Source organism: Cyanistes caeruleus, chromosome 9, assembly GCF_971803275.1.
Source record: "Cyanistes caeruleus chromosome 9, bCyaCae1.hap1.1, whole genome shotgun sequence".
NCBI classification, from domain to species: Eukaryota; Metazoa; Chordata; class Aves; order Passeriformes; family Paridae; genus Cyanistes; species Cyanistes caeruleus.
Window position 1 is genome coordinate 16,866,137 of NC_141709.1, and position 21,713 is coordinate 16,887,849.

Consider the following 21,713-nt stretch of genomic DNA (forward strand, 5'->3'; position numbering starts at 1 on the left):
GTAACAAGTTAAATCACAATATACAGAAATACTTTTAAGTGTATTCACCTGGCTTTGAGATTTTCCCCCAGTTTCAAGTTAGAATGCTATAAGGCTTTGGTTTATTTAATTTAGATACTGTATTTGCCACTGGACATTATCTGATCAAAGAATCATTTTTGTGCTTCTCCAACCAGACTTCTCCAACACTGATCCACCAGAGAAAAATGTAACAATTTACAAAGAAATAAAAATCAGCAACTGCCCTCCGACAAAATACCAGAATTATTTAAAAAATCTGAAACTGAGTTTGGAGAATCACTGTGCCCATGGTAAAGATTTACTAACAATCTGAAAATTCACATTCCATGGAGTGTAAGAAGTTATTCATGAATCTTATTTTTAGTAAAATTTTAATAAAAGTGATGCTTTTCACATTCTGAAGAGCTAAAAATACAGAAACTTATTTACATTTTATAACAACAAAAATGTACAAATTACTATACAAAATGCAGTACCATGTCATGAAAAACAAATTTTTTGAAAGTTCTAGGAGTTAGGACATGACTAAGTCTGTATTTTCTGAAGAGAAACCACTTTAAAGACTAAGTATCCGTAACTGAACAGAGATTTTCTTCAGATTAATAAAAAATGCTTTCATGACAATTATGACTGTCATTACTTTTAATTTTGGCTGATATAAATATAACCTCATAAAAAAAGCTGCTGAATTTATAACAAGTCAAACCCAATATATACTCCTTCCCTTGAGGTTTTTGCCACAGAAATTTTCAAAATGAGAAAAGTATAGAAACTTCCTTTTAAGGAAATAAGCCTGGCAAGAAGTTACCCTTTTATAAACCCCTATATTTGTACACAATCAGACAGTGCAGATGTTAACAGTTATTTCAAAATTACACATATGGCAGTTACTGTATGCTATCTGATACACATTTTAGAGTGGAAATAATTCAGCACAAGCTGAACACACAGAATGGCAAATTTCAAGTCACATTTCTAGTTGAAACACACAAGCACATTCTGATACACAAAAGGAAATCTGACACACTTTTATTTTAGAAAAATATGGGACATCATATTGTACAGATGAAAAACGTAACAGATCAGCTCAGTCAGACCCTTAACTACTGCTTAAATCATTGGAAATAGTTACATCTGTGAGTTTGGGTGCCTGAGTTGTAAAAAGATGCTGATTCACCAGTTTTGAGTATGGATGAATAGGATTCTACCAGCACTTCAGATTGGGTGATCACTGCAATACCTGGAGTATAACTTAAATCGTATATTGGGTGTAATTCTGATAAAATGCATTTTATTTGATGTATTGAGACTAATGCAAGCCCCTACATTACACCATGACCTCCAAAAGCTGATAGCTATTTACTGATTTGAAAGCCACCCAAAGGAAGACATCAGTTCACAAAGTATTCTGACATCAATGTATCTACAGTGGCTGTACTTGACTTTCAACATCATTGAAAAATTCTTTGATTTGAACGCTGACAGCTTCTACCACATTCTCCAGGATCATTCAGTTACTCTTAAATGGCAACTATTTCTAATCAAAAGGGAAAAAAACCCCACAACAATCAGTTCAAAGTAATGTAAAGGAAAACTACTGAAGTGCCCAAACTGTTCTAATACTCATTTGAACCCATGACTCTGAAAAGGGGAAGTATCCTGTTCTCAAACATGTATGGTCTGTGCATCTCATGTGAAATCTTTTGTTACTTTCACCCATGAGTGTACTGTATGATTAGTAGAAAATCTTTAGCAGACACAAAAAAAATGAAAGATGAAACTTGCAGCAAGAGAGCATGGCAAACCTGAGAGATCTATTAGTGCATAAATCTGCTTAAAAACTAAAAAGATAGAAAGAGAGAGCTAACAAACTACAATAAAAGTTATGTCTTTAAAGCAGTAAGTTATAACAGGGTGGGAAATGTTTAATTTGCACATATGCCTGCAAAGGGGTCTCTATCTGAAAATAAAAGAGTTAATATTTTTCACAGCATCAAATTTATGGTAAAAAGCCATACATAGTAGTTTTTAATATTATGCTTTTCCCACCCTGGCAGAGAATAAACATGAATTTGGAAGCACAGTAGAAGTGAAAAACAAAGAAGAGGAGAGATAGAAAGCAGCAGAGAAAGACAGAAAAGGTGAATACAGAGCTACAGAAGTGTTTATTGAGCATGCTACAGAGGTAAGCAGAGTACACACAAAATGAAATTAAACAACCATCAAACCTCCCAACTTTGTTAGAAAATTAATTTTTAATTGTGCCACTTCCAAACTATACTGAATTTTACAATTCTAGAGATGTAAAAACTCAACTAATAGAAAATATACATGACCTTTTTTTTTTCTACATAGATAACAGAATCTATGAATCTTGAAACTAAGTACATCAATTTCAAAAAGTATTGGTCATTTAAACAGAATCAAGGTAACAGTTCAGACTGTCAATGAACTGCTTTCAAATTAACTGGATCTGCAGATTCTGAGCCATGTTTATAGTAAAGTCAGATCAATTTTTAAATACAAAATATTTTGAAGAGATTTATTAAAACTGAATATTACAATGCAAGGTAAATTAAGACTAAAGGCACATAAACTTTGGTCCCACCTGGTTGTCAGTTTTAGAAAACTGCCACAAAATTTCCTGCAAGCATTTGCAGCAAACCTTCTTCATCATTGAAAAATACATGCACCATTTCCTGAACTAGCTTGACCAGTCTGTACATGCTCAGAAATCCACAACCATATTCCATATCTTAATTACAAACTAAAGATGGCAATATATATTGAAATGCACGTAAGTCATGTCAACTTCAAAAACATCTACGAAAAATATTCAGCCACAAACAAGACATTACTTAGTGCTGACATTTATATGATACATCCCACAAGAGTGTGTATAAAAGGTTAAGATTCCACAATGCTTTTCACATAGGGCTCAAAGTCACAGAAGTCACTTTTTGTCCTTTAAGAAATTAATATTCTGTACCTTGTTAATTTTAACTAATGCCTACATTCATAACTGAATCTAGACCAGAACAATGAAAAACAAAAGGCCCTTTTTAGAAAGGAATACAACAAAAGTAGTAAAAATCAAATAAAATAATTTTACTCTTTCAGCATAATGCATCTTATCCAATTAAAAAGAAAAATAAGTGACAAGCCAGCAAGTAAAGAAATCTATCAAGCAGGAGAAAACAAAAACTTAACCTTTTTACACACCCCTGCCTAAACATATTTAAATTATCATGTAACAATGTGCCCCAGACAACCAAATTTGCTTTTTACTACTTATGCAATTCCAGCAGTACTAATTTTCCTTTTTAAGGCACGTACGTCAACTAAGTTGAAAAAATGTGGTAATAACTTGAAATCTTTTAAACAAAACAATGGTTTATCTAAACAACGGTTGAATAGTTGAAAAGCAGTTATTATCACTGCCTTTTTTTTTTTTTTTTCTTTTTTTATTATTCTTTTTTAAAACAATCAAGGAATGATAACAGCATGAAAAAAATTAAAAAAAAAACAGAAGACAAACTCTGGTCCCCACTTTCCTGATCAGTCAAAAGGTGACAACACCAAACAATGCAATACACCTTCATTCTCTATCTGCCTTTTTAAATAGTTGACTTAGAGAAAGAAACTCTCAGATGGTGACTTTCTCCCAGATTGTAATTGTGAAGATCAATCAAAGCCTGAATAGCTTCTTCTACTGTTGACATCTGAAGAAGTGCCATCTTGTGATCTCTTCTGAAACAAAATAATGGAATTAGGAACTTGAACACTACAGGGGTTGCTCCTGATGCTTGCTATCTGATATGTACTTTTTCTTAATATGTGCTGCAAAACTCTTTGTTTAGAGCTATGTGCAGAAAAGCTACTTACTGAAAAAATTTAAATGCTTTCACAGTGCCTCCAGTGTTAGCAAACAATGTGCGTAGATCCTCTTCTGCTACTGATGGCCTACAGACAGGAAGAAAATAAGCACAAGCAGGAAATCATTAGTCAGTTCAGTGTGCTGTGACTCACATAATTATTATCAGCTTACTGGCAGTGAACACTTACGGAATATTGGACAGATGAAGTGTTGCAGAAGGAGGGAATATATTTTGAAAGTTTTTTGAACCAGGTTTCTTGAAACGGTGCAAAGGTGAATTACCAAAATCTTTAGTCAGCCCTTGGTCATCAAGTCCCTCTCGAGGTAGTTGAACTGTCTGATGTTTAGAAAGGGTAACCCGAATAATCTTTCCATACATTTTTTGTCCATTAAGATGGCTCATGGCTGAAAAAGACAAGTTTACTCAATTGAGTGCTACTTTGCAACAGCTTGTGGTACATCACACAGGCATGGAAGAAAAACACTCAGCAAATCAAAGGGGCAGTGTGCTAAAGGACCGGAATCAAGAACTAGGTCTGCAGACTCTTTGTCAATATTTAATTTTATTTAGGGATGATCATGTTTGATTCAGCTGTTGAATTCATTTAGGGTATTCATTTAGGTGCAGACCTTCCGGAACACAAGTGAGTGCAAAAAGATTCTGGATGTGGTAGATAACCGGGATAAGAGACAGACTGACAAATATAAGACATTTATTTCACCTGATCTTACACAGCCTAATTTCAAAGTACTTGGACTAATGGGAATATAAACAGAAAACTAATCTTACCCAGCTGTGACTGGTTTCCATCAGCCATCTGTATAAGAGCACTATCTTTCTTATTGTATAAAATCTTCACACGCTGCACATCACCATAAACACCTTTTTAAAGTCAAAAGTAACCCAAAAGAAAAAGTTCATTTTAAAGCCAGACACCTAAGTGAAGTATTTTGACATATCAATGGAACATTCAGACAGCAACAAGATCACTCACTCAAACTCAACACACTCACAAATGAATAAAGGAGATAAAGATTTTGAATAGTGAATTTTGAAAAGAATAATTTCTGATAAACCCTCAAAGCTATGTGAATGATATAAAATTAAAGATCATGCAAAATATATTAGCATGCATTAAAAGAAAATCTGTGTCCATGGAGAGATTTAAACAGCAAAAGAAAAATAGCAAAAGATTTACTATTCAACTTTAAGCCAAAGTGCTAGCTACAAATAAGAATTAAGGTGAAACAAAAAAAACCAAAAAAAAACAACTAAACAAAAACCATAAAAACAAAATCAAATCAATAATAAAAGTATAGTGCTAACAATAACATACCGAAGAGGGTAAACAGACTTTGGGGCGTAACCATCTTTAGAAGGAGAGAAGAGCAAGCAGCGTAAGACAAGAAGAGAGAAGAGTCGAGGAAGAGCGGAGATGAACAGATCATCCATAACGAAGGGTGGTTCCCGCAGAATGGTGAGGTGGTCATGGATCATGGTTTCAAGGCGGTTAATTGGGGCAAGTTGGTCCGAGGAACATTTTGTTCAAGCACAAAAGCATGAACATAGGGAATGAAGACAGGGAACGTAGACAAAGACGAGGAGAAGGGCAAGACAGGGAAGGGCATGGGAATTTGGGTAAAGACAAGGAAAGGGAAGTTGAACACACAGGGAAAAGGATGAAATGGGGGAGGGAATACAGCAATGCAGAAGAAAAAAAAAATAAGGAAGTGGGGAACAAAAAAAAAATAAAATATAGGTCAGTACATAGGAAATGCAGGAATTTGGTCAGAAAATGGTTGGTTTATGTACTGTACGAGAAAAACTGAGTAAAATGTAGTCACCCAAGACAAATATGGGTAAAGTACATTCATATCAAGAGTAAACTACATAATTTCATCTCAACATGAAAATAAATTAAAAAAAGCATGCAATAGAAATTTTAAAATTTAAACTTTAACTGCGTAAGCATGGCTGGTTATGAAATGCAGGCAAAATATCTTTCAAAATGGCACTCTGGTCTAAAACATTTTAACATGCAGGACTGTGGATAACAAAATAGTACTAGATGATAAAAAAAAAGCTTAATGATTTACAGTGACAGAGGCCAGTTAAAAATGGAACAGCTAGACTGATACAAACTTCCCACATTTCATACCAGCTTTCACAGCCATCAAAATAAATGTAAAGGACAGTAAAAATGAAGAACTAAATTAATCCCTTTAGATTTCAGAGTTAGCAAGAAAGATACAGTTAAGGTGAAAATGCTTTGCCACCACTTTTTTTTTAAGACAAATGAGTAACTGCAAAGAAAAAAAATTACTAAGAGAGACTGGAAGAGTGCCTCGTCAAGATCTTTGGGAGAACCTTCAAAGAAAAATGTGTTAGAGTAGTTCACATAAATTAAGACTCAAAAATGTGAGATACAAGCATGAAATGAAACAGCAAACAATTAGAAACAAAACAGAAATTCTAGCTTACATGATTACAGTTACAAATGAAAGAGTAATTGGTATTCAAACATGTAGTAGTTACCAAATTTTTCTTAGAAAAAATAGGTAGCTGACTGTCAAAGGATATTTTAAGTTGTTAGCTACCTAGGAAAAAAAATGTATTTAACAATGGCTTTAAAATAAGTTTTGGGGATTATTAAAAAACAGCAAAAATACTTTGAGCTTAAAATCCAAATATAAGAGGCCAAATGCAAAGAAATTATAAAATACTAACAAATGAAGTGTGACTAAAGAGGGGGGGGGAATAAAAGTAAAATTGTTTCACTTACCTCTTCATTTAAATTGCTAACCAGGAGGACTGTATTGCCACCAGCTGAAACTCCAGGCATTCCCACACGGCCAGCAGCAGCAGCTGCAGCTGCAGCAGCAGCATTTGGAATAGCCAAAGGACTCAGAGCTCCTGGAACAGCTGCAACAGGAAGCCCTAATTTTAAAATAAAGCATATTTTACGAAACACACACAAGTCGTTTAAAAAAAAAAGTTCCTATATCAGTATTAGTGCTGCATACACCACTCTACACAGCAGACAATCCCACTGTAAAGTCATCCAAAGGGTTGTGAAATGGGTTAGTATATTAAAGTAAAAGAAATGTAGAATTTTTTTTTCAGATCAAGTCTGCAAAGTTATGAGGTGTAAAGAGTATTTTCTATTCAAATAACCATTATTGTGCAGCAGAACTGTTTCCACTGCACTCCAAAATGCTTAAAGTGTCTAGCTTATCAAGATGGTCTAAAGTAAATGTTGATTAAATCAGTAAGAATAAACACTAATTGTGCTCTCTGCATAATTACATCCTTATTTCCCATCATCATTTCAGATACATTCCTCATTTCAACTTGGTGCTTGACTAAATACCCAACAGTGCAGTAGGTCACGTGAAGAGGTTTACGCATCTCTCACACCTTAGCATGAGGTGGGAAGGCAACCCTCTAAATTCAAGATTCAACATGCTCTGTGGCTTTAGCAATCCAGTTCTCTGAAGAAACATGTTACCCTCAGCTAAAGCTTCAGCTGTGCTTTCATGTTTTCTTCTTGAAGGAAACTCAGACCCCGCAGTGAAACGTTGGTTTTGTCTGCTCAGGTCACTGGGGTATGAGTTGAGTGTGCTACTCCCAGGATTCATGAAAGGTTCTTGTGATACATATGCACCATCCATAGTTTATATAGGAACAGCTTTATTTTTTTTTTTTATTTGATCAACACTGTATTTGCACGTCATGCAGGGTTCAGTAAAAGAGCACTGATACATCAAAATACTTTTCAAGGACAGTACAGCATGACAGATCCCCACCTGAATGAAATACAACTTATTTTATACTAGGTCAATAGCAATCGCTTAAGTTTTAGAAAATGTCAAGCTACTAGGTCTTACTAGAGCATATCCAGTCCTCTAGCATCGCTAGACATCTCTCCCTAACCTTAGAAGCTTTAAGCCAGTCCAGCATTCTTTGGAATAAAGGAATCTAAAGAAGACTAATGAAGTTTTTATAGTTCTTTCCATAGGTAGGCAGAGCACAGCCAAGTAACTCATACTTTAAAAGGCATCAGACTTCATAGCATCAGACTCTCCCAGGGCCATTCTTTGGTCCCACTGAAGAAGTTAAAAAAACAATGATTAATTAACACCATTCCTATAAAAGTCTTTTCAATTATTATACTTCAAAATTGTCAGCAAGAGTCTCAAAAAGGGGCATTAGCAGAAAGTGCTAACAAAGAATGCCAGCAATGACAGCAAGGGATAAAGCTGTGCAAGCCCTAAGCAGAACAATGCATTTCCAGCTGTAACATTAAACAAATATCTAAATTGTGAGTAACATGTATCAGTGTTTGCTATTTTAAGTAGTTTTTATATAAAATATTATGATTGTTGTGCTTCAGAAAAATACAGCTGTTGCTTATCCAGAGTTTTTTTTTCCTGTGACATCTGTAGCTTTTTTGGGGTCAGAAGAGGAGGGAGATTATATCTACTGTTTCATATGTGAGGTAAAAAACAAGGAAAAAAAATTGCCTCTAATAATTCATTTGAAACCAGCTCATTTCACACACTAGTAATTTTCTCCTTCTTTCAAAAAACATTAACACTCATTGAATACTGCCCAGTTTATAGTCTCAAAGATTTCCAAAACCTTATTTTATCACAGGTGAGGATGTAATAGATGAATGACTGACAATGCATGCAGGCTAGGTCATCTATTTGATTGATATGTTTTTAACTGATTACTTAGCACACACAGGTCTTATTTTTTTGAAAGGTCAGACAATTACAAAGCCACAGCAAGTATCTGTGGAACAGAACTCCTGGTCTACAGTCTCCACTGCACTTTGATTCGCCATTCTGATTAAAGCAATTAAAAGTTTTCTAACAAACAAAAATAAGAGCTTCTATTATAAGTAAGTTACCATGTAATACACTGTTTAGGACTTGTATGAAACTATTTAGAAATGTTAGCTACTTTGTCAACATGATCAACTAGCATTAGAAGTCTTTGTCACTAGCTTTATTCTAGCTTTCAACAACTACAGATAACAAGTTCTTGTTTTTTTCAGGATATTAATAAAAACATACAAATATTACATACCTTCTTTCTAGGCTTTTGAGGCCTTTCCCTCAATGAGGTTATAATACAACATGTCACATTATTTATTTCTTCCCATCTTATTCTTTTGTGTGACTTCCAAAATACAAATTGCTAATGCCATTTTCTTAGTAGGCAAATTGAAGCAATACTAAAAATATATTATGAACTTCTGTGAAAACCACAGGCACTAGTAATCATCTTAATGCAGGTAAGCAAAACTGACCGAGAACCGGGTTTTTGAACCCGTTATGAACCTTTTTCGTGGCTCTGTGTCAAGTAATCACCATCTACTTGTACTGACTAGTTCCCATGCTGCTTCCTACGGTTTTGGGGAAGTCAGCAGTTTAATGTCTCTGCTTAACAGCTTACAAAGCTACAAGAGGTAAATCATAAAGTTACTTCAACTGAAGTGGAGCGTTAACTTCATCCAAAAGGAAATTGAGATATGTCTGGTTTAGAATTAGTACAGATTTAACCACTAAGACTGACAAGAGTTACATCCTGTCACTAAAACTTACACCACAAAATTGTGTTGAACCTAAATCTCACTTTTGACATATGGATTACAGTATACTCTTAGAAAGCCAACAACAAAAACTGCACGCAAGTTTTGTACAAGTTTGCAGCATACAGAAGTGTAACTTAAGTAAAAGGAAGAAGGGAGTCCTTACTGCATTTTCTGTCAGCAATCTCATGATATACACATAAAAGATCGGCTATAGCAAGAATATTTACAAGAATGCCATAGGTCCATCTCATGGTTTTCTTTCTGAGCATGCAAAAGAACTGGAAGAACAGCATACTAAACTCAAAAGGAAGTTCCACTCTTTCATGGGGAAATATGCCCTCTGAGAATCACATGTGAATAAGGCACAGCAGACACTCAGCATATGCTGAAGACATCTTTATCAACATTACAGAAAGAAATTCAGTATCAATCAGAAGGAAATAAACATTAAGACTGAAAAAATTAGGAAGTTGTTGTTATCATTCTGCCATATTTAACACATCAGTTTGCCAACCTCCATGACTCTCTGAACTTTTAAGTCTTCCCACACTCCTCCTTTTGAGTATCTGAATAAATGCAGCTATAAATTGTATGCATAAGCATCCACTCTGGTTTTTGGTATTTTTCTATCCTTTGTCATCTCATTTACATCATTTATATTTTGTGTGTTTTTACACAGTCAGCAGCCCAGAATGAGAATCCTATTCTTCCATATTCTAATAACCACCATTCCCATTCTGACAATTATCCTAATGACTAAGGTCCCAACAGTACCATGGGGTCTTTTTGTAAAAATTTTCAGATGTAGAACTCAAATTCTGTAAAAATCAAAAAAATCAACTAGAAAAAAATGAACAATAACAGCAAAAAAAAATAAATCCCTGTACTAACTCTCCCCATTTGACAGAGGATGAAGAGTTAACAATATACCAAGCTCACCCCACTGACCATGAGCAGAGTTAGAAAATGTACCCAGCTCCCTTAAGTCTCTTTTGAAACAATGATTGTTTTTACACAAGAAAAAACCAACATGATATAAAATCTTCACTGCTCATCAAAATAAACAGGACTGACTTCACCAATGCTCTGAAAATGTTTCACAGTAGCAATGAAAGTCACTCGGGTTGTGTACCTTATATTTTTCTACTGCTTGGGAAAAAAGTGCACATATGGAGGTCCACCCAAGGAGTATAAATTAAAATATTTAACTAGTCATTGTGACCGTCATATTCATAAGTTTTTTTAGAAATTATTTTTAATATACACGAAATAATGAGTGATTAAAATCAAAATGCTAGAAAGCTGTAGTTTTGCAGACAAAAACCAAAATTATCTAAATGACTTTCAGGTCTAAAGCAGTAGATCATAAAGTCCACTAAAGTCACTTGGATAACTGCAGAAAGTAAACATAGTTAAATATATCCACAGTAATGCAATGATCCAAGCATCCACAGAGTATGATTTCACCATGCCAAGCAAATTAAACCTATTAATTTGATGCATACTGTAAATATTATATACAAGGAAATACACTAGTAAGCCTAAGACTAGAAATCAACTTCTCAGGATTCAGGAAAATGTCAGAACTAGTGTTACTGAAGCAACCGCATTTGGCACTGTTTCATAACTCGTGAATCTTTACTCTCTCCTCTCCTAAGTGCCTAATATTGTGGGTCTCGTTAATAAGCAGCTTTACTTTGCTTTTGTCTACTTACTACTCATACTGCAGCCCCAATGTCTACTTTCTAGTCATTACAGGCTGACAAAAGAATTACTAATTGCCTCAAGGGTGTTCCTACAGCACTCATCTCTGTGGTGTCAAACTTCTACATGAACACTCATCCACCCTCCCAATCGAAGCATGAAATGAGAGATTTCAATTTTTAAATTATGGGGAGTTAAAGGAGAAAAAAAGAAAATATACTTTAGCTATTTTTTTTCTGAGATTTTAGATTCTTACAGTATTTTTTACTTCTCAAAACATTTGCTGTAGCTGCACATGATAATGGAAATATAAAGTCAAGCTCTCTGGAATTTGGGGGAATTGGCTTTGTGTGTACTTTACAACTAGATATGAAATGTATCCTTCAAGTAACCTGATTTCAGAAAAGGGGCAAATACAGTGCAACATTCAGTAGCCCTAGCTACAATATTTACCTCTTCCTGGACTCACATCATTCACTAAGTGCCTTCTATCTTTTGCAACAGTGAGCAGAGGCCTCTCTTTCCTACATGAACTCAAACTTATTTCAGCTTGGCCCAGACTGTAAAAGGAACTATGAAATCTATGTTGTTCTTGTGTTTTCTTCAGAATAAAAATTGGAAATCATGAAAGAAAAAAACGTAAGAAAGACTAAGTGGGAAGAACAATGTTCACAACATAATAAATCAGCTTTTATAAAAGTAATGATTCTGAGTGCTATTACATTTTGAAGAGTGAAAGGTGTTCTCACCAAAAAACAATTTGACAGGAGTAGGAGTATGCATTGATTATTTTGGTAATAGTCAGAAGATAGATATATCTGTACCTTTCTCAGGCATTTAATCAACTTCTGATGAACTCAAAGGCTGACAGGATATATAGAACTCATATAACATAGCGCTAGAAGTACAACTACAGATTTTTTTTCTTTTATTCACAGAAATTTCAGGTAGCATCACAGGGTTTGGGTATTTTAAGCAAAGAGCTTAAATCTTTCCTCTTTGAAGGAAACCAGCAAAATGTTAGTTTTGTAATCTGATATTATAAGTAACTATTAGCATAAAGAAATCCTGCAAATCATGTTAAGTCTCTCCTACAAACTAGGCGGGAAAGTGGGCAAGGTGGCCACAGACAGGAACACATGAAAGAGGGAAGGACAGATTCTGGGATACAAGTTGAACTAACTTGACTTATTATAATACTTTGTGCATTTGTCATTTTGTCATGCAAGTTTTCATTCTTTTTTTGCACTTCTAAAGACAATATAATTATGTCACTACAATTCAGACCACAATATAGAATGAACTCTTAATGGGCCTTTGGACTCTATTATAATTGAAGTTGTTAGAAGGATTAATGAATATTTTCATGAAGTGCCTTTGCAATACAGAAGAATATCAACATCATACCTAGAAGAGAGGTCTCCTTAGCAAATGCTGCCGCAATAGCTGGGTCCAGCGTTGGCTGTCCATCGCCAGAAGGAAGGTCAGGACGAGTGTAGTCCCTGCTCTTATCGTTGTTGTACTTGACATTCAAATTCACCAATTTGGAAAAATCAATTCTTAGGGTACAGCAAGCATTATAGATATTTTGACCATCTAAGGCCTGAAAAAAAAAATAAATCACAATTTTTTTAGAAGACACAATACCAGTTGGTTGCACAAGGTTGGGGTTTTTGGTCATTTTATTTTTTACAAGGTCAGTGTATAGATCTGTCTTACTGTCTAGCTTAAAACCAATTAAAATGCATTAATCTCTCAACACAATTTCAGGAAGCTCAATGTTCCCTTCTTACCTAAAACTGTTTTTATGCACCAAAGTGGCAAGGGACATTTTAACACTGTCAAACTTAAATTTTGTCTGTTGAATATAGCTAATTAACCTGCATTCCACAGCACAGCTTAAATTCTTAAATTCAGACATACTGCCAAATAGATTTCTCAAAGAAAAAAAAAAAAATATCAAGAGTCTTACATGGAAAATCGACTGATTGACTGAGGAAAAAAGAAAAATCTAGACTTAACTACTATGTTAGACAGCCATCTGTTAAGGCATAAAATATACATTATTCCTGCATGTTTTCCTTCTCCACTTAAAGGTAATTAGTGCCAAAACTGAGAGAAAACCAACTCTAAGTGCTAACCTGATGTTACCAATACTCTTTTTTAGAAATCCCATTTTCACAATTAATTGGTACTTCTGAAAGAATGCCTACTAACATGACACGTAGTACTCCACGGAAACACTTTTTAAAAAATCTAACATATACATAACACACACACACACATATATATATTGACTGACAGGCAAGTCAATTCCTGGATTTGAGTCCGCTTACATTTTGGACATATCTTCCTTTCACTGGAAGCACTACCAGTTAAATATGAGAGACTTAAGAATACTGAAACTTTTGTAACAAAGTCAACTTCTTAGGGAATGCTAGGAAGTGATGATGCAGCTCATCTTAAAAATCAGCAGTCAATCAAATCATTATGTTAAATATAAAGGTCCTGGATATAGATACAGATATATGCTAGAAAAAGCAAATAATGTTTGGACTCAATGTTGGACTGAAATGTACCACCTCTGGACCTGAGCTAGCTCTTGCAGTTAGCTGGGTTAGCTGCAGTGAATTTGCCGACACATTCAGGTTTCCGGCATGGCTTACTATTCTGAGCTAAGCACTGCACAAACCTCGTGTGCCTGCTATTTTCATACAGTGATGCATCTGGAATCTGAACATCTTGCAGAAACCCCTCTGCTAGGCCTGGGCCAGCAAGGCTGTCCCCACAAAACATATTATCATACCTGACATCTCCAGGGCTCGCTTAAAAGAACTACCATTAGCAGTCAATATAAAAGAATTTTTAAATCAATATAATTATTTTGCCATAGCTTGTAAGTGCTAAAAACATATAGGACAAAAAACCTATAGAAACTATAAAATCTAAGCATTGCATCAACAAACAGCAATTAAAGAGAAACTCCTAAGCTTGAAATTCAGCTTATAAAATGCTTTATACAATACTGCAGAAGCAAAATTTACTGTCCTTATTCATAGAACACAAGCTTAATTAATTAATTCTGTATTGCTGGGGTGGTGGTGGGCACCACCATTACAGCATACACCATTTGGTAGCTCTGTTATACACGGTGACAAAGCAGAATCCAAGACTTCTGTTGGTACTTGGGAAAAGAATATCACTTGAACACACCTAAAAAAGTTTTTATAATGAGAATCTGCCATCACTTCTAGAAAACTTCCTACCTTCTAAAATCCATTAAAATATGGATTAGAGGAAGGTCCAAACTATCTGACCAGAGTTTACTTACTGTCAAATACAATGCCACTGCCCAGCAAGGGCACACCCATTCCCATAATGAAGAAAACAGATGTGAACAAGACAGGCTGTATTTTTAGCTTTGTCACAATCACAGGACCCATCAAGATTCATACTTTACCTCTATGTGGAATCTGCAGAAATACTGACTTGTGGCTGGCAGAAAGTAGCTAAGTTAACGGAAGTATTTTAGACTTAAAATGTAGCAAACCAAGATATATCTGTATTTGTAGTTTCTGGAATAGTTAATGTTTAAAGGGAGCTATATAAGTAACTAAGATTTCTACTGAAACAGCAAAAACTCCTTTCTGCCAAACAGAAATACATATAAAAGGTACTGCACAAGAGAAATCCCTTGTAGCTGGGACACAGATGGCCTGAAAGAACATCCCAAACCAGAAAGGAAGGAGATGCACTCTTAGTAAATGTAGTTAATCTGTTACTGTAGTCAAACTTTAGGGAAGCATTCAAGCACCAGAACCAAAAAAAACCCTCACCCCAACCATCTCTAACAATGCAAGTAAGATTGTCACCAACCAGCATTTTTTTTCAATATTAATTGTTCAGATCTGAAGTCACAAATGTGAATGTGTGTCCTCTGCTCTTACTTGTATAGCAAAGGAATGTGCAACAAACCCTCAAACACTGTTCCTCTCAGACATCCTGAAATAAAAGACACCAGCCATTCACTGCTAGTTAATGTACATACAAGCATCATCTCCAAGAACTGTAGTAACTGCTAAGAAACTTCTCTTTTGAGTATTTATTTCACATGTGATACCATACCACATCACACATAGGCCAAATCAAGGAGATCAAGAATCATGAGACCTTCTATAAATGTACCATTCTTCATCTTGTCTATGTCAGAAAACACAAAAACCTAACCCAAAGGTTTTTAGAAGGACATAAGAGCTAAAGGCATAAAAAACCTCCAAACCCAAGGTAACAACACTAACAAAACATACTTCAGCTCAAGTAAGTACCTCAAAGATCATATGGTAAGTACCTCTTGGGAGAGATATGTCCCAAATGTATCCTACAGATAGGCATCTGAATGAATGTAATTTCTTTTGAGACAAGTGTCTTAGATACAAGAAGTTTCTGTGGCTAAAAGGTGTATGTAAATACATTCTGTTCTCAAAGATTAACATATTTTATGTGCAAAGGAACTGTTGCTGCACTTCCTGGACTTTCTGATACAACACAATCCAGCACTCTCCTGTTTACCTGAGCAATACTTACCATTTCTGAGCGTAAGTTGTGCTCCTTAGAACTAAATATGTTCCAAAAAGCCTAATACAGTAATAGCAGATAATAGCCCTGCAGCTCCTATCTGGAGATGACTGCAATGACTCCCTGAAGTTCCTATTACATATTTTAGGGCAATGCAGATTAGTAGAGATCTTTTGCAGACTGCTACCAGCACAGAGCTACCCTGGAGTTACGAGGAAAACAACTGGAAAGATGACATGTACAGTCAAACCCCACTGGAATCCTTGAACCACCTGCAGGCCAAGGAAGGATCAGTTGGCCAACTGTTAACATAATCTCTAGTTATATTTTTAACCCATGCTGGGTCAAGATGACCGGCATGCTCTACGCATGAGCCTCAGTTAATTGTCTATAGATGAGTCATTAATAATTTTAATATCCAATATTTGAAAAGAATACTTCCAGTACATTCCTACAAAGGCAACGCTCTGAATTGGCCATCTCCTCAGGCAGAAACACCAGCACTCTAATCTCTCCATGGTATACCAAACCACTGGTGTTCCAATATTTAAGTCTGCTGCTTATGCTAAGAGTACTCACCATTTACGATGAAAATGGGCTATTTTTAATGCTTAGAAGATCTCCATATGCATACAGGTATCTCCAGACAAAACCTTTATTAGTAGAAGCACAGCACTTCAATGTGCTCTACTCTTGCCCAGCCTCAGTTGTGGTCTCCACCCCTGGCTAGACTGCTGCACTATACAGAACCTGAAGTTCCCAATCTTCACCCAAAGAACCTGTAATGATCCAACCTGAGGGTGATGATGAAGAAAGTATTGGTGGAGCCACTATCTACTTTTACAGGAAATTAATTTCTTACAAAACAAGTGGAGTAAAAATGAGGTTTTTCACTAGTTGCTCATTCAAATTGCAAGAGATCCCACAGGAATAGCGGCTTCATACTGCGCATTCTTGTCAGTGTCACTGTTTTCTCAGAACTTTGAAATGCATAGCATCTCTCCTTGGTACTTACATCACTTGAATTTTTCAAATTGCTCTTTAACTTCCTTAATAAGTCTTCAATTTCTATTAAGGCCACATTCTGATTTCCTGTGAAGAGGGCGGCCAGAAAATTAAATTTCCCTATTATCTTCTACAGTAACTCGGATGGAAAACAAATTGAAAACTTTTACTCTTTTACCATGTGTTTGATCTTGACTCCAATGCAATTTAATTGTAGCCACCATATCATCCTGCTTCTACTTCCAAATATATTTAAACTGAAGGGTTTTTTTCCTATCACCTGACTGCTTCTTTAAGTGTTTTTGTTCTGGTGACACTTCACGTTTTATCACAGTGGCTTAACCATAAGAACTGTATTTTACTCTAGTTCACGAGGGTAGTGGGGGAATCAAACCTTCCTTCCAATTTAGCATCCGTCAGTAACTGCAGCTGGTACCACTCTTAACATTTTCTGTATTTACACACAGATTGGTTAAAATACGAAACTATAAACGTAAGACCATTTAAATTTGACAATCAGGCCTTAACAACACTCTGACAATGACTGTACATACAAGAGACGCTTGTTCAATGAAGTTTAGTCATTCACACACAAGATACTACATGTGAACAGGTACCCTAATCAAAACATGCGAAACTAGAGAAACAAACATATGCTGGGATTTTTTTTAATACCAATAGAATCCTAAAAGTTTGTCTGAAGTTAGTAACAGCAAGAGATTCTTAGACTCCTTTCACACTTCTACATACCTCATCCTTTCATTTTTAACTTTTTTATAATAAATTCCTGGAATTATACTGATAACTTTCATATCACTACAGTCCATTTTGCAGACGTCATTTTTCCATTAAATTGCCTGATAATACACATGATTCAAAAAACTAGGTCAAAAGATTTAACACTTGATGTCATACTTTGCATCAGAAAAGCACTTCAAAAGCAGCAGTAACATCTACTACTGAAAAATGTCTTTCCAAAGACAAGTCAAACCTGAACTACAACCTTTTGTAACAAACACTTATAGCATCCAACTATTTATCAAATATTTCAAATATAAATCAAAATATCTACAATTGATTTCTACAGAACTTGTAGGTTAAGACCTAGTTTCTGTACCACTGTTTTAAACTTGCAGGGTCCATACCATCCATACAAATTCTTAGATAGTACAGTGATATATCTGCATCTCTCTCTAGTCTGAAGCATAATCCAATATTTGATATTGTTTCAACTCTGGAAAGGACATCCCTAATTTAAATTGTGTTCCATATCTACATATATTTCCAAACTGCTTTCCAGGAGTAGATTATCTTAAAGTGGACCACCATAAATCAAGCTCCAAATAGTCTCTTTTCTCTTGTTTTTCTCAATAGCATAAAAGCTTACACTCTGCTTTTTGAAAACATGCTTAATTTTTTGTGATTCCCTGTCTTGACCATCTTGCAGTTCTTTACTCAATGCCCAGTATTTCGTTCGGTGATAGGGACAAAAATGATCACCCTCCACCATTTAAAAAAGTCTTTATTTCAACATAGTCCTCATTCCTTACAACAGAAAGTTAAGCCCATTTTTATCTTTCCTCTACTAAGAGGAAAATTTTCCAACTTAGCCTGAGGTGTGAGCTTTTCACTTTTGTGAAGTTCTCAGCTAGTCTGTCATCTACAGGCAATAAGCACTTGCTATGCTGCCAAGCAACACTTAACCAGCACATCAATTTTAATCAGCCTTCCTCAGACTCAAGACTGCATGTGAAGGTTTGAAAATATAAACTTATTCCATTAATCTCTTGAAAATTATAATAATAATAGAAATCTCACCTTCCCCTTTGGTTCAACTTTTCTACTGCCACAAATGTGAACATATCCCATTCAATTAATTCAAACCATCTGGTCTAGATGACATGCTGCTGATCTTTGCCGTAATTTATCCACAGGCTCTCTCCTGCTATAATGAATAAAACCAGCTACCTGCTCTTGCCTCTCCTACCCAGGATAGGAGAGTTTCCTATAAAACAAAAGCAAGATCCTGCTCACCCATCACTGCTGCAAAGCTTCTGTTCACGAGTAAATTGCACTCTCTCTTCTGGGCATTTATGATTACAAATAAGTTAATATTTTTTTTAAGGATACTATACCTAAATACTTTCATAAATCTGTAACTAATCCACAAATCACATCTTTGTATGAATGCTTAAAAGTACCTGCCAGCAACAATCCAATGGGGTTACTAAATTTACTGCTTACAGTGAATTAATTATGCATCACCTTGACATCCTACATTCTCACTTCTGGTTGACATTTTCACTATTGAAGTCTCACATATTATTTCATCTCTGTGCATTCTTACTAAAAATATTTGTTTGTACAAATGTCTAAAATAGCTTAGACACAGCATCCATAAATGTACTATCATTGAACACTGGTTTCACATGGTATAAAAACATACTATATAGTAACTTCCACTTATTTTTTTTGATCTCAAAAAATTCACACGTGGTGGAGGAGTATGACGCATTATTATGGCAGTACTCTGTCAGATCAACATTTTACAAATGTTGAGAGTACAGGAAGATCTCTAGCATTAAAAAAGAACTATACTTACTTGTTTTGCTTGCTGTGCATTTACTGGATCACCAAACTGAAGTAAAGCTTGAAACTGGTTATTCTTTGTGAATGTGATAATCTTCAATACAGCACCAAATTTAGAGAATATCTGTCAAAAACATGGTACAGTTTTACACAGCTGTTTCTCCCAATCATAGCACAAGCTAAAGTGAAATTTCACTTACTTGATGAAGAACATCCAGGGTTACTGGATAGTACATGTTGTCAATAATTATTCTGAGTACTGGACTCTGAGCTGGAGTCACTGCACTCTCACTAACAGTGGTCCCACTGATGGGAGCGTTTGATGCCTGCACAGCCGTCACTGCCTGAAGAACAGCTTGGGCCCTCTTAAAAAAAATATGACAGAAGAGAGATTTTCTTAACATTTCAAGATAATAGCTTGAAATTAATTAGAAATATTAATAAACTCCAAAAGCACAAAACAGTCCACTTATTTAAAACTCAGAGCTACAAACATAACACAACATTAAGTGCAATGCAGTCTGACTCTGTGGAAGAGCCAACAAAAATGAAAATATCAATGCTTATGTCACATTAATGAGGGGCTTCGATATCAATCTTTCTAGTAGAAAGCTTATTGTTCTACTAGTAAGGATAAAGAAAGTGAGGATTTTGTAGGTTTTAAGATTCTTTCCTTTACAGGAAAGAAAACTAAAACCCACAAATCACCACCAAGGAAAAGCCCCAATCCTACAGAAAGCAGAGGTACTAATCCTACATTCAAAAGGTTGTATCTCAGCTAACATTTCACTGCTACTTTAATTACGTAGAAGGCTCTAATCGGAAGGGAAAATTTTAAATACCTCCCAACTTCTCAGTTTTAACACAATGAAATAATACACAAGACTAACAGATGCCAAAAACTAGTATCCAGAGAGGTAAACAAACTGGTGTCTCTTATCCACCCTCTGTTCTAAAAAGAAAAACAAAATCCTCTGCATATATGGGGATTTTTTTTGTTGTTTTTAAACACAAGCAAGGGGGTGGGGGTGGGGGGGAGGGGGGGGGACAGGAAAGACCTGGTGAACATCAGTTGGGAAAACAAAATTTACCACCACATTTAACATTAATTACTGTAATTGTGTAAAATGTCTTTTGATTATACTTCTTTTGCCTAATGTATGAAACACACAACTTTCAAAGATGGCTAGATACTTGGCTGAGTTGCATAATCATTTCCTACTCTTTCTATAAGCACATATCAATTAAACATCAGTCCTTACAGTGACTGGAAAAGTTTAAACTGTATAACCCAATGAACTACAACTTGTGAAGTCAATTTTAATGTATGACCCTTGTCTGCACTATCTGTACTTACACATCATACTTTGTTCCATTAAAATTAATGTGAATACATGAAGGAATACAGGATTAAACAAAGGTAAATATTAAAATTCTCAACAGTATTTTGTCAAACAAGTTCAAAATAACATCTAGCATCATATTTAAATAGCCAATTTGAAGATATTTAAGTAGTTTGTAACACTTTTTTCTTATTTTTGAAAAACTGAAACTAACTTCAAAAGATCAGATACACCACCCAAAGTACACTTATTTCTAAATGTTGCAGTATCTGTGCAGAAAGACTAAAGCCATGCATTTATGACAGGCTAATGATTAAAAAGAAGCACAGTTAGAAGTCATTCTAGTCTCAATTCTCCTGTGTCTTGATAATGCAGTTGTAAGAGATACTTGTTGTGTATCAGAGTTTAAATGCTCACCTCCATGTTCTGATGTCTCAAAGGAAAAGAATTTTCATAGAATTATAAAACTGAAATGAAAATTAAAAATAGTCCCTTTCCAAACTGTTTATTCAGAACCAGCTCATTCTGAGCATATAAGCAAAAATAATCTTTGAAGCTACTATCACTGAGCAGCTCACAGTGACACAGCTTAACAGAACCTTTCCAGCCAAGGCCTGGGTGCTTAAAGTAGCCCTTTGTTAAGTAATTTTTTTCCTGTGTTCTTTTTAACTAAGATACTTGCACATTTCTCTTATTTTTTTATTCTATCTTTCCAGTTATACATACTAACATTCCAACATCTTCACATCTTCCTGCCTGAATATCCAGAAGACAATTTCAAATCAATTTGGGTCGATGAGAAAATATTTTAATCTGATTTGAACGCTAAGTATTGAGTATCCAAAAAAATGCTACACTACAAGCAATACCTTGCACTATCTTTATTTTTTCTTACAGAAAAAATAATGTCCAACCATCTTTATTTTATAGAATGCTTCATGAAATAGTAGCTCCAGAATGCTTACTAACAACCATTTCTATTATTTAATTCTAATT

The 21,713-nt window shown here is 35.1% G+C and overlaps 1 protein-coding gene across 7 annotated transcripts in view; it reads right to left on the minus strand.

The window, feature by feature from the left end:
- Nucleotides 1-378: 378 nt before the first annotated feature.
- PTBP2 (polypyrimidine tract binding protein 2) overlaps nt 379-21,713 on the minus strand; it is a 132,680-nt gene continuing 111,345 nt past the window's right edge. For 3 of the 7 annotated variants that reach the window (XM_086841897.1, XM_086841893.1, XM_086841898.1), the window contains 9 exons: nt 19,575-19,739; nt 19,388-19,498; nt 12,613-12,808; nt 6,682-6,836; nt 5,236-5,269; nt 4,689-4,781; nt 4,087-4,303; nt 3,907-3,984; nt 379-3,771 (listed from right to left, as the gene is read on the minus strand). In XM_086841897.1, coding sequence (XP_086698023.1) covers nt 3,639-3,771; nt 3,907-3,984; nt 4,087-4,303; nt 4,689-4,781; nt 5,236-5,269; nt 6,682-6,836; nt 12,613-12,808; nt 19,388-19,498; nt 19,575-19,739 — 1,182 coding nt within the window. In that variant the 3' untranslated portion in view covers nt 379-3,638. The remainder of the gene's footprint in view (nt 3,772-3,906; nt 3,985-4,086; nt 4,304-4,688; nt 4,782-5,235; nt 5,270-6,681; nt 6,837-12,612; nt 12,809-19,387; nt 19,499-19,574; nt 19,740-21,713) is intronic. The other 4 variants (XM_086841895.1, XM_086841899.1, XM_086841896.1 and 1 more) reach the window with 3 other exon arrangements.